The sequence below is a fragment of the Oryza glaberrima genome, chromosome 11, assembly GCF_000147395.1.
Source record: "Oryza glaberrima chromosome 11, OglaRS2, whole genome shotgun sequence".
Taxonomy (NCBI): domain Eukaryota; kingdom Viridiplantae; phylum Streptophyta; class Magnoliopsida; order Poales; family Poaceae; genus Oryza; species Oryza glaberrima.
In genome coordinates this window covers 24,025,006-24,039,001 of record NC_068336.1, presented here as the reverse complement: position 1 = coordinate 24,039,001, position 13,996 = coordinate 24,025,006, and the positions used below count along the sequence as shown (strand labels likewise).

The 13,996-nt window shown below is 44.6% G+C and overlaps 1 protein-coding gene and 1 pseudogene across 1 annotated transcript; both read left to right on the top strand.

Annotated features, from left to right (window-relative positions):
• The first annotated feature begins 4,520 nt into the window (after window positions 1-4,520).
• On the top strand, window positions 4,521-6,266 carry LOC127755844 (noroxomaritidine/norcraugsodine reductase-like; annotated as a pseudogene).
• Window positions 6,267-9,831: 3,565 nt separating this feature from the next.
• On the top strand, window positions 9,832-13,931 carry LOC127755279 (uncharacterized). Its single transcript, XM_052280934.1, has 3 exons — window positions 9,832-9,976; window positions 10,354-11,403; window positions 13,005-13,931. The coding sequence occupies exons 1-3, from the start codon at window positions 9,906-9,908 to the stop codon at window positions 13,912-13,914; spliced, it is 2,031 nt and encodes a 676-aa protein (XP_052136894.1). The 5' UTR covers window positions 9,832-9,905; the 3' UTR covers window positions 13,915-13,931.
• Window positions 13,932-13,996: the final 65 nt, after the last annotated feature.

Sequence of the window (13,996 nt, the reverse complement as noted above, 5' to 3'; positions counted from 1 at the left end):
TAACTATTGTATGGGTATGCTATTAAATTAGTTGTAGATGACGTATTAATTTTTAAGAGCTAGTACTTGACTATATATACTATTAAACTTGCTGTTAAGTATTTCTCTTAATTACATCAAATTTTGAGTCATTGACTGGTTAGTTACTAACACATTTTCACACGTTCCTTGCTAAACTTAGTTTCTATTCTGACCATGCATTGACATAAGCAATTAACTCAGTGCACGGCACGATCAATTATTATAGCTATATAGGTCAACTTCTCATGGTATATGTGTGTGTTTGTCTCTCTCTCTCTCTCTCTCTCATATATATATATATATATATATATAGACACACACACTAGTTTCGTTGCTTTAGAAGTGGTTTTCTGTTAATTTTCTCTAACTAGATCAGAGATAATGTACACTGTCATAAACAAACAAACTCAACCAAAGTATTAATCTCCCGAAAACACTACTAGAAAAAGCATTTTCGCCGACGTTGGGTATTTATTTTCACAGACGGACATTACCCTTAGAGCAAAATAGCCGCCTACAAAAAATGCAAATTAGGGTGAAGTTTGTTGTCCGCCTGCGAAGGGGTACGCCTGCGAAAATTAGCGTGGTATATATATGTGGCACATCGGCAGATATTTTTCTAAGTGTCCTTTCCTCTCCCCTTCACCCTCCTCTCCCCTCACTCTCCTCATCTCTCCCCTCCCCTTCACCTCCCCGCCGGCGGAAGGGGCGGCCGGCGGCGGCTCCCCTCACTCCCTCCCTCCTATATCTAGCCGGAGGGGGGAGGGGGAGGCCGGTGACCGGCGGCGAAGCGCGGACCAGTGGCCGGGCGCGGCGTCGGGCGCGGGGCGGCCGGCGGCGGCTCCCCTCCCTCCCTCCCCTCTAAATCTGGCCAGAGGGGGGAGGAGGAGGCCGGTGGCCGGGAGCGGCGTTGGGCGCGGGGTGGCCGGCGGCAGCTCCCCTCCCTCCCTCCCCTCCAGATCTGGCCAGAGGGGGGAGGGGGGAGGCCGGCGGCGAAGGGCGGACCGGCGGGCGGGTGCGGCGTCGCGCGCGGGGAGGGTACGGACCGGCGGGCGGTGGCGGGGTGCGTCCGTGCGACTGCAACGACGACGTCCGTGCGAAAATTTGTGATTTGATTTGATTTGATTGTGAACCATTATGATGTCTGTTAATCTGTGATGTTTTTGTGTATTTAATTTGGTTTGATGTTGAATCTGGATAGGGGAATGGGAGGAGAATGGGAAGCTACTGCTCCCGGCCGAAACGGCGGTGGGCGGTGGCTGCCCATTTTTTTCTAATGCCAGGTGCTATTTTCGCAGGTTGCAGGCGGACAACTTGTCCGCCTGCGAAACCCTATTTAGGTCGCCTGCGAATACCTGTTTAGTAGTGAAACCAAATAAGTAATATCATCAACAAATTCGATAGGTATATATACAGCGTGCGAAAGCATGCAGTAGCTTGAACTCCTCGGATATATATGTGTTTAGCAAGAACACTTCTTTAAAACCTCGTTCGACCAAAATTTGGGTAACATATCGATAGATATCTAACCATCTCACAGCATTATAATTAGCATCAAACCAAAATTTTGCATTGCTCAAGCTTTATCACTACCAAAATTCGATAGGACTGATGTTATTCTTGACCCCTGATATACTCGATATAATTTGCATTTAAACATTGAAATTGGCTTTTGATAGAAGCTAATAGGCGATTTCCCCTGCATAGAGAAATATAAATTTTAATTTGGATTTTCATGTGGAAGTAGCTCAGTTGTTACATGTAGGAGCTACTAGTTTGTCGCAATGCATGCCACTAGTGATCAGTACTAAATATTTTTTAAAAAAAGTCATAACAGCGAGCGTGGTTAGTTTTATACCTTTCTTGCTGATGCTCTAATTTAGATGTTACTCTAGAATTCCTGCGTTCAATTATTAATTTATTAGCACTTTGGCCAATACTTTTTTTTTTTTTGCATTGGTCGTGGTCAGCCCTTGGTCCTGTCAAGCCTGAACATGATGTTAATGATTAATGTCTATCTTGATATATGTTCTACAAACCGAATCATAGTTCAGTTGTAGGAAGGATCCTTGTAGTAATCGAGTGCAAACTGTCTATCTAATTTTAAGTAATAGACTTATCACAGTTACTTATTTTTTTTATTAATAACAGGAAGCGGTAAAGCTCATCCCAGATTATACTGTCTGAGTGTGTACTAACATTTTTCTAATAATAAATCTCCGAAGGTGGTAAAGCGCACAATTAATTTATGAGATTTAAAACTAGTGCTCTAGCTACATGTGTAAGTGTGGTACTTGTATTTTTCTAGAATCTAACACTACTAAGACATAGCAATGTTAGGGAAAAAAATAGTATGAGTGCCGGTTTCGATCCCGGCACCAACTACGCAGAACTAATGACCCGAGTCATTAGTGCTAGATCTAAAATAATAAGCACCTCTATAAACCGTTACATATAAGAACACCCGCAATGATAAAGTAAGGTGCTCTCTATAAAACATGTACATCTCAGCAATAGACTAGATTAATAGTAAACCACCTCAATAGTACCTCAATAGTATGTCTACATGGGTATCTATAGCTCTCTAATGCATTGCCTCGTTTTTCTCTATAGACTATCTCTAAGTTAGTAGATAGCTTTGCTCTCTCTCTTCATTTAATCTCTTACAAGTAGGAAAATATGCTAACATAAATCTCTTGTAGAGAGCCTATAGATAATCATTGCGGGTGCCCTAATAATACTTCCGAAAATGTGCTGGCAGCCCCATAGGTATTAGTGCTAGGCTAGAACAGACACCTATAATCTTACATATATATATATAGGTGTTGGTTCTTAAACAATAGCAAGTATCAGTACCCAAGCGAGCTATCTATATATGCAACCATTTTTACTCCAAGAAAAACTAGGTAGTTGATATCGTACGTACCTCTGAATCCGAGCGTTGTCACCGGAGGTAGTTGTACCACAACTCCACAAGTTGCCCTAGTATATGCATACGTAAGGTCATGATAATATATGAATATGCATGCATATGAGTAGATCATGATTTACGGGAGGCATCTCGGCCGATGTACCGGCACATGCATCGCTTCTCTGTCGTCTCGTTAGCATTGTGCGTCAGTTGTGTCAAGAGGACCATATTAATATCCATCTGAAACTTTGAGGACATTTATCGCCATGGAAACTTTTTTAATCTTTTCTTTCTTAACCATTTTGAGTATATCTACACCGGTATATAATCTAGACTCATAGTATAATCAACAATACATAAATTTCCAATCCATTTTGTTAAGCATGTTTTTTTTCTAGTTAGAACAAACCTGGGCAAAAGTGAAGAAAACAAACATAAAGTACTCCTTTAATTTTGTAACGTAAGGTGTTTTAGCTTTTCTCTAAGTTAAATTTCATTAAATTTGACCAAGTCTATAACTAATATAACAACATTTTTAATATCAGACAAATGAAGAATTAATTATAAAAATATATTTAACAGTATATCAAATGAAATTAGTTTGATGTTATAAGCGTCATGTTTTTTTCCATAAACTTGGTTAAATATAAAATAGTTTAACTTAGTAAAAAAAACCCAAAACACCTTACATTCTTAATTAAACGGAGGGAGTAGATGGATAGAAAAATGCATACGCTAGCTACACGGATATAAATATATTTTAGAAGAGATCATGAGATTAGAGATGGGAGGTATAGTTGACAAGAAATGACACGTGAGCATGATAGCTCAACGACGACGACGGTAGTGCACCGCATGCATGCATACGAATATCACTTTATATTTTCTATGCGATAATAAATATTGAATAAAGTATATATTCCTCCAGTTTATACGCCGGCATGCCGGCCGGTCGCCGCTTGCACCCGCCGGCGATCGTGTTGGCCGGCGGCCGGCCGGTCGCCGCCTTCTTTTGCTGCATATGATCCGCACGTATCCAGCCATCAGATGAACAACTACTAGCTTATTATATACTCCTTGGTTTTATACTATAAATTATTTTGATTTTTAAGTCGAATTTATTTAGATTAAATAAGTTTCTAGAAAAAATGATAACATCTATAACACATTAATTAGTTTCATTAAATGTAACATTGAATATATTTTAATAATATGTTTGTTTTGTGTTGAAGAAATAATGTCGCTTTACTTTTCTGTAAGCTACTATAAGAAAAATCGAAATGACTAGTTCTCGTTCTATTCTTCCGCTCTAAACTTCAATTATCTTGTTTTCCATTAGCACATTTTCAAAACTATTAAACTGTGTGTTTTCCTTAAAAAAGTTTCTATATAAAACGAAGGAACAGCAAGTATATCTTTATTGTAATCAATTTTCAACGACGACTAGTTCTGCACCGCTTTAGTTAATTAAAGCTGCTATACGTGCGAGCTACTAGTATAAATATGTATACGGACATGTGTCTACAATCCATCCATCCCAAAGCACTCAGCTACGGCGGCGAAGAGAGAGAAAACACCAAGCTCGATCATGGCGGCCGCCGCAGCTCGCAGCATCCCGGACCGGTGGACCCTCGCCGGCGCGACGGCGCTCGTCACCGGCGGCAGCAAAGGCATCGGGTATATACACGCAACTATACACATCACCGTATATATACGAGTATAATACGAGCGTATATACCTACGTATACAGGCATGCGATAGTGGAGGAGCTCGCCGGATTCGGGGCGCGCGTGCACACGTGCGCCCGGAACGCGGCGGAGCTGGAGGCGAGCCGGCGGCGGTGGGAGGAGAGGGGGCTCCGCGTCACCGCCACCGTCTGCGACGTCTCCGCGCGCGGCGACCGGGAGAGGCTGGTCGCCGCCGCGGCGGGGGAGTTCGGCGGCAGGCTGGACATCCTCGTCAACAACGTCGGCCGGACCATGTTCCGGGCGGCGGCGGCGTGCTCCGGCGAGGACTTCGCCCTGCTCGTGGCCACCAACCTCGAGTCCTGCTTCCACCTCTCCCAGCTCGCGCACCCGCTCCTGCTCGCCGCCGGCGGCGGAGGCGGCTGCGTGGTGAACATCTCCTCCGTCGCCGGCACCGTCGGCATACCGGCGCTGGCCGTGTACTCCATGACCAAGGGCGGCATGAACCAGCTCACCCGGAGCCTCGCCGCCGAGTGGGCCGGCGACGGCATACGTGTCAACTGCGTCGCGCCGGGAGGCGTCAAGACTGACATCTGCCAAAACGTAAGCTAAATAATCCCTTCGTTACAGATTATAAATCGTCATTTTGATTAAGTTTATCGATAAATATAGTAATATTTACAACACCAAATTAGTTTTATTAAATTTATAATTAAACTAGAACAAAATACACGTGCGTTGCAATGGATGAAGGTTATTTTAGTATTATTATTAGTATTGTTTTACGGTTTAGCTAGAGTGAAAATCATTGTAGGAATTCACTTGTTTTTTTTTAAGAAAATCATGAGCTGTAATTAGGAGTTCGACTCTCTGGCATGACTTTTTTTAAAGAAATTTCTTATAAGATGTCTTTTGTATTTTAAAAAGCGAACGAACTTGCAAAAGGACTCAAACACAGATTTATATTTCTAAAAACGAACAAACTTAAAAACCGACTCAAACATAAATAACCTACTGGAACAACGGCAAAAACATCTTCAATTTTTATAATAGTAGAGATATATTTATTTTTGGATGAAAATGTAACTAATCTTTTTCTATAAACTTAATCAAACTTAAAGCAGCTTGACTTTGACCAAAGTCAAAATGACTTATAATCTAAAATTGAGGGAGTATATACCAGCTCAGTCAATTGATCTCCAGCTCAGTTACTAGTACATAATTAGTGCATGATTAATGGTATAATTAGTGTGATTAATCACATCATTGATTTTGATTGATTAATTTCGGTGGATGGCCGGAGCAGGAGACGATAGACCCGGAGCTGATCAAGAGCGAGATGGACCGGCTGCCGATGCGGCGGCTGGCGGAGCCGGAGGAGGTGGCGGCGACGGTGGCGTTCCTCTGCATGCCGGCGGCCTCCTACATCACCGGCCAGGTCGTCGGCGTCGACGGCGGACGCACCATTACCTAGCTAATTGAACGAATTCATCGTAATTAATTAATTAATCAAGAAGGTGTTTTGTGTTTGGTTCGTGACTTTCATCATGTGTAAGCCCGGCTGGAAAACACTTCCACAGTAAAATCCTCCTCTCGATCGATCAACGAAATTCAATCGCTGTAAATTTCTGCAAATCAAAATGGGACGAATTCAGTACAAGACTTTGACTATAGGTGCCATTTTAGCACATATGAATGGGTGTTCGTCCAGTTGAACGACGCAACTGATCAGCGATGCCCACTGGAGCAAAACGCCCAACACCTTAAAGCCCATCTCGAGCTCCACGCGTGCGCCGCTGCTCGCCTCCTCTCCCATCTCTCGCCGCCTCTTGGAAGCGCAAACTTCCATCCGAAATGTTGGATTGAAATCGTGTGGTTCTAATGAAAGGTATTAAATAGGAATAAGTTCACCGGAGGTCCCTCAATTTAACAGCGAGATTTTTTAAGGTCCCTTAACCACAAAATCAGAAATCTTCACCCATAAACTATACAAAACCGTTCACTCAAGGTCCCTAGGCAGTATATATGGGTGGTTTCGCTGACGTGGCAACCTAGTTAGAAAAAAAAATTAAAAAGTACGTGGGGGCCCACATGTCAGCTGCACATTATCTTTTCTTCTCCTTCTCTTCTCCTTCTCTCTTCTCTCTTCTCTTCTTCAGTGAGGGAGGCCGGTGGTGGGAGGCAAGCGAGCGCGGCAGGCGGGCAGCGCGGAGCAAGTGGGCCGATGCGGGCGTGTCGGCCGGGACGGAGCGAGCGCGGCAGGCGGCGCGTCCTCGTCGTCGGCCCGACAGCGGCGCCGATCGTCGACGCTGTCAACTCCGCCCCACACGCCACGACGCCTCCGCCCCACCGCGCCGCCTTTGACTCCGCCCCATCGCGCCGCCGCCGCCTCCGCACCACCGCACCGCCGACTCCGCCCCACCACCCATCGCCTCCGCTCCTCTTTACCGCCCCAAATCCGGTGGGCCGCGCCGTCGAGTCCACCCATGGCGCCGCCGACGACTCCGCCCCTCTCCCTCCGCCCGTCGCCATCTCTCTCTTCCTCCGCATGGCGAGAGGTGCGCGCGAGTCGAGCCGGAGGGGGAGGGGAGGGGAGAGGGAGCGGCGGATCAGAGGGGGAGAGAGGCGGCCGGGATAGCAGGAGCAGGAGGCGGGGCAGCATGTGAGAGCGGCATGCGGGGCGGCGAGCAAGAGCGGTAGCGGAGTGACAGCGAGCGAAGCGGGTCGTGGGCGGCAGGCGGAGCGGCGACGCTCTTCATGCTCCAGCTCTTCACCGCCGGTGTCGTCATCATGCTGGTTGATCTCCTCCACGAGCGTGGTAGGCGGAGCAGCGCGCGTGGATGCGGGGGGTGCAACGAAGGGCGAGCGCGGCGGGCCGAGCAGTGGAGCGCGCGCGTGGCCGCGGCAGAGAAGTGGAGGGCAAGCGCGGCGGTGGAGCGGCGGCAGGCGAGCGTAGATGCGGGCAGAGCAGCGGAGGGCGAGCACAGCCACGGGTGGAGTAGCGGAGAGGTGGTGAGCTCAGCGGCGGAGGGAGAGGAGGCAGACGGCGAGTAGGTGAGGGAGGGAGAGAGGGTCGACAGGGGGAGCGCGCCGCCCGCCGGCGGCGGGGCCCGAGGTCGAGCACACGGCGCATTTGAACATCTCTGCTGCCGAGCTCGCCATCACGCCGGCCGCTACCTCTTCTCCTCTCCCGCCGCCGCTGTCGCCGCCGACCGCCTCTCTCTCCCTCTCCCACCGCCGCCGTCCCCGCTCCGCCACCGGCCGCCTCTCTCCCCCTCTATCGCCGCACATGCTCGAGAGAACCCGGAGAGAAGGGAAGAGAAAAAGGAAAAAAAAAGAGAAATGTGGGACCCACACCATTGTCTCACTTACATGTGGGCCCCACATATTAATTTTAATTATTTTTGCTGACTAGGATGCCACGTCAGCGAAACCACCCATATATACTGCCTAGGGACCTTGAGTGAACGGTTTTGTTTAGTTTAGAGGTGGAGATTTCTGGTTTTGTGGTTAGAGGATCTTAAAAAATCTCGCTGTTAAATTGAGGGACCTCCGGTGAACTTATTCCTATTAAATATTACAGCGTCCAACCCCACAAAGGTCTGGTCCATTTCGAGGAAACTGACCCACTACAATTTGTAGCGGCCCAGTTCAGTGCACCCAATTTGTAGCATCCCACACAAGAATAAGTTCACTTTAGGTCCCTTTATCTTGTCATTGAGTTTGAATTACATCCTAAACCACAGTATCAGATATAACGTGTCCCTCTTTTTTTTTAAAAAAAACCATTACAAATACAATGTTTTTTATTATCGAGCTCGGTGAAGTTGCCGCCACCGCCTAGCTTCTCTCCACCGGCTATCGCCCTTCTCCCCACCAGCTACCACCCTGTCGATTTTGTATGCTGGAGAACTCGATAGAGCTGGGAAAGAGAGGGTAGAGGGTGAAAGAGGAGGAAGAACGTTGTATCACTAACATGTGGGGCACACAAGGTTTTTTTTTATTGCTTTTTTTTCTTATGGCGCCACATCAGCCAAAACAACCTACAATACTACTTTGGGACTATATTCGTGCTAGTTTTGAAAGATGAGGGATGCATTATATCCGGTATTGTGGTTAGGGATATAATTCAAACTTGACGTCAGGATGAGGGACCTAAAGTGAACTTATTTCTCCCACAAAAAAAGTTTGGAAGTACTGACGCAATGTCACCAGCCCACTGAGTTCTGGGTCGGTACATGGCCTGTTAAGCCTACCAAAGTATGGATCGGTAGTGACCCAATTCGGCCCAAAATGAAACACAGAGGAAATGTGACCCTCAACAGCCAACCTTCTTCCCTGACAAAGCTGCGGAGCTTAGCTTCGGCAACAAAAGAACCATGTGCATCGCTTCCAACTGCAAGCAAAGCGCAAACAAGAAAGCAAATCCGCTTTGTCCTGTGCGTAGGGGAAAGATTGAGTGGCAGCACGAAGAACAATTATGCCTGGCCGTGTATCTTATAGATCACCGGATGAATGGCTCCGAAAAGAATACACGAACGGTAAGGGATGATGGACTTACTATACAATCCTACCTAGTACCATATACACTGTGAATGAATCAAAGATATATTCTAATCTGAGTAAAATGCATGGGCAGTCCTTAAACTTGTAGGGCTGTGTCATCTAGATTTTTAAACTCTCAAAATGTATATCTAGATCTCAGAACTTGTCAAAGTGTGTCATCTAGGTCCTAAATCGCCACAGCCCCTATAGGATCATACGTGGCGCTGATGTGGCATGCCATATGGACGTGACATGTCATTTTCTTCTTTTTTTTCCTTCTTTTTTCTTCTTTTTCTTTTTCGTTTTCTTCTCATTCTTTTTTTTCCTTTCTTCTATTCGGGTCACATAGAAAGGAGAAGAAAAGAAAAAAAAGAGAAGAAGACAAAAAAGATAAGAAAAGAAGAAAAAAAAGGGAAAATTTTTAAATGGGTTTTGTTTGTTAGTCAAAATGATGCCACGTCTTGTCTGTGTGGCATGCCACGTTTAACGACCGCCCATGCACTTTACTCTTCTAATCTTTTAACAGCCTGCACCCTGCGTGCACACTAGAATCAATTCCCGGCTTGTGGCTTGTGCTGCAAAGCAAGCAAAGAATAACAACAATACGCAAGAAATATATAAATGACAGGATCGGAACTAAGCTAGCTAGCTAGCAGATCATATCGCCCTCCGATCGAGTCTTGCTAATCGGTGATCAGCTACGTACAAAACGTACGAACTGCAGCGAGCAGCAAAATATATGTATGGGGGACAATCAAGTCTGCGTCGTCTGCGTACAGCAGAGGTGCCACCCTCCCGCGGCTGATCACCACAGGTACGAATTCAAATTAAGAATCGAGATACTGCGCGTACGTAGTACCTTGAAATCAAATTAAGAATCGATGTGCGCTAGCTTATATTACAGTAGTAAAGTTTTGACAGATACATAATTATCTAGTTGGCTTACCAAATCTCATAACACTTGACTAGATTAGCTTAGGGTCTAAACGGTACATTCATTCATTTCATTGGTGGTGTTGTTGTACTTGTGCCATGCATCTGCCAAAGAAGAAAATTTCTTAGCCACCTAATAAAGAGGGTATTTTTTATCCAGAGGACGGACGTATCTTTCCTATATGTAATCTTCTATATATGGTACGTACTAGTAAATTGAATTATATTTAATTTGCATACTAATAATTGGAACTGCAGCTTGGTAACGCATGCGCAACAACTCTGGAATGATTGGGAGATCCAATGCTTGGTGGTGGTGAGCTTCTCCTTGCAGGTGTTCCTCCTCTTCGCCGCAGTCTTCCGAAAGCATTGCCGGTCCCGTGTGCTCAGCGTGCTACTCTGGCTCGCCTATCTGTCAGCCGACTCTGTGGCGGTCTTTGTCCTCGGGCGACTCACGCTCTTGGGTGACAATCAGCAGCAGCATCGGCTGGTGCTCTTCTGGGCGCCCTTCATGCTGCTCCATCTCGGTGGGCAGGAGACCATCACGGCCTTCTCCATGGAGGACTGCGCGCTATGGAAGCGACACCTTCTGACCCTTACCGTCCAAATGTTGATGGCAATCTACGTTGTCAGCATGCAGTGGCGAGGTGACAAGTGGCTGGCGGTTCCCACAGCGATCATGTTCGTTGCCGGGACGACCAGATACGCCGAGAGAATATGGGCACTCAGGAGGGCCCAATCAACATCGCTGGAGAGCAGTGACATGGAGTTCTATGCCCCAAGCGCCGAGTACGATTTCAATACACACTCCACTGATTACTACAGCAAGCTGTCATCCATCATTTCAGATGAGCAGGAGAGGAATTTCGAGCGAATCGTGGAGGTGGCCACCAAGGGCTTCAGGCTAGGCTTGGACTTCTTGATGGACGTGATCCCTCCAAGACCAGCCTACTGGTATCAAGGGGGAACAGAATTATGGGGTGGTGGTGAACCTTTAGACAGCCTAGTTGACATGGCGTACAAGTTAGCCGACATCCATCTCTCAATGATATACGACTACTTCTACACCAAGTTCGGAGGCGGCCTCGTGGTGGGTTTATTGTGCCGCATCACCACGCTCGCCCTAAACTGTATTGCTCTCTCTCTGTTTCTTGTATCCAGGCTTGATCATCATCTCAAGGCGGGGAGCAGCTACAATATAGCTGACGTAATGATATGTTACATATTGCTTGTCGGCGCTTTCACATTGGAGATATCATCTGTCTTGCTGTGGCTCATGTCTTCATATTCAACATGGAATCTTTTACGGTACTCCCAAATTAATTAGTTCAATTTTGGCCTTTTCAGTTATTATATATATAGTAGAGGTTATAGATCATTGAAAAAAGAGGAAATACACACAATATTGAACCTTCCTTCCTTGCTTCCTTCTATAAAAGAAGAGAGCTTTTGCGGTGTTTGCGAGGTACTTAAAGTATTGAGAGATAGAACAATATGAACCGTTGATCAAGAGAGGGGCAAGGTACAGAATAAAAGTTATTGTAACCGATGGCAGTGAAGTAATTAACTTGTAAAATATGAGTATTTTGGGTTAATCAAATACCTAGCTGAATTGATCGGTATTGTTTGGTAGAAAAAGTTGTAAATCTTCCGAGGCATTTTGTCTCCGTTACATTTTGTATCATTCGGTCGAAAATGTAAATCTTCCCATACATTTTATCTCCAAAATAAATTTTATCTCCTAAATAAATTTTATCATTTTCTAATATTTGAATGTATTTTTGTGTTGTTTCATGTATCACAAATTTATAATTAAGTTGACATGCATGTTTCTATATAAGGTAGCGTACGTGGCAGCCAAATTAGCCACTAAATTTAGCATGTGTTCATGCATGTATGATGATTAAGTTGGAAACGGTGATGGTTAAATTAGCCCCTAATTTCTAGCATGCTTAACAAGAGTAACGCAAGTTATTAGCTAGCAAGTTCAAATATTTGGAACGAAGATGTGAGAACAAGATCAGGATCCCACTAATTAACACAGTTGATTACTATAGAATTAAAGAGACAGCATTTTATTCTTAAAAGAATTTCCTCAATTGTAGCGATTGCACCCTAATCAACATAATAATAAAAAATAACACATTTTTTCGCCCAAAACAACATGGCTGCATGATCAACAAAACATATCAATTTCCTTCTTCACTTACTGTCATATCTTGTACTTTGATATTTTTTTAAGACTTTGTACTTTGAAATTATAGTATCTATGTTCATGTTATTGGGGGAGAATATGCAAAGATGAACAAACATGTAAATATAGCGTATTGACGATGAATTACATATGAACCTACAAATCGACGATCTTTTATTGAGGTTATATGTTCTTTGTGATAAAATATAAATTTTAAAATAACCACACAAACATTCGGTCATATTTTATCCAATTGTGTTATTAGAAACAAAATATCAACCTAAAAAATATCACGATCATATTCTTAGAAAGAAGATGTGAATCTAAGAAAAAACACGTATATTTTGTAATGGAGGATTACCGACGATCATGTTCCTAGGAAGGAAATGTAAATCTTTTTAGGACACGTAAATAACGAAAATGAGAATTACGGGCATACTAGAGATGAGGTACCGATGCAGTACCTGTGTACCTAAAACTGATAAGAAGACAATTATGCCCTTCTCTATCCCTTAAAAAATTATCCTTTTACACTTACTACCAAAGTACCTATATCAATACTTAAATATCTTTTAAGTGGTACCTTTTATTGTGGACCGTTAGATTTTTACCAATTTTAGAATGCAAACACCGTAAAAGCTCTCAAGAAAGAAATATTTTGCTTATACAATAAGTGTTTTATGAAAGTAATATATTATTAATTCTCATTTGCCAGAAAGCATCTCCATCCGGAAAGCAGCAGAATAGAGTGGTCAGGGGAGCTACAACAGTATAACATGATCGACGAGTGCATCCATGAGAAAAAAGCAGGACTGCAGCTGGGACGGGTGATGCGTCTCGTGGGCATTGAGCGAGCCTGCAGTACCAAACCTGTCAAGGTATCTACCGATGTGAAGAGGCTAATCCTTGATAAAATGCTCAAGATATGGGCCACTTCAACAAGTGCAAACAAGCTGGACTTGACCAGATTCCATGGGGAGTGGGCACAACGGTGGGTCAAAAGGTATTACCACCATGAAGCTCCTCCTCCCTTCGAGTTTACTGCTGGTACAAGTGATGAGGAGCAGGCTTCTGCATCTCCAAGTGCCAGAGCTCAACGAGCACTTTGGATTAGTCGGATCCAAGATTTGGGTTTTGTGGCAAGTGTCTTTATTTGGCACCTGGTGACCGACATATGCCTAGAGGCCGACAGTAGTAGAGTTGCTGATTCTACTGAAAAGTTGATGAACTCAAACTGGGAGTTGTCAAATTACGTCATGTACCTCATCGTCAAGTGCAAAGCCATGGTCAGTAAATACGAGCGTGACAGTCTCAGTTATAGTCGAGAGCAAGTGATGTGGCCTGTTATCTTAGACCGCCCAGTTGATCGGAGTGAGTTTGTCGAGAATCTCCTTTCCGCACGGCATCATGATGTGCTTGGTGATGCTATCGATGTGTCGTCAGAATTGCTTAAAATGGAGGAAGCAGCTGCTCGCTGGGACCTTATCTCGACGGTATGGGTGGAGATGATTTGTTACATGGCGCACAACTGTGGTGTTGCTTTTCACGCGAAGCAGCTATGCGCTGGTGGGGAGTTGGTCACCCATGTGAAGATGCTCCTTATGATCCTAAGATTTCCTGTGTAGTTTAAATACAAAAATAATTGTTGCTATATATACTTAAAACATATCTAAGCGTTGCAACAGGAAATAAATATTTATTTTTTTA

Excerpts from the sequence above, each read along its gene's own strand:
- LOC127755279 (XM_052280934.1), top strand. The coding sequence starts at position 9,906 with ATGGGGGACAATCAAGTCTGCGTCGTCTGCGTACAGCAGAGGTGCCAC. Across the intron at positions 9,977-10,353 it reads CCCGCGGCTGATCACCACAG|CTTGGTAACGCATGCGCAAC; the intron begins GTACGAATTCAA and ends TTGGAACTGCAG. Across the intron at positions 11,404-13,004 it reads TCAACATGGAATCTTTTACG|AAAGCATCTCCATCCGGAAA; the intron begins GTACTCCCAAAT and ends CTCATTTGCCAG.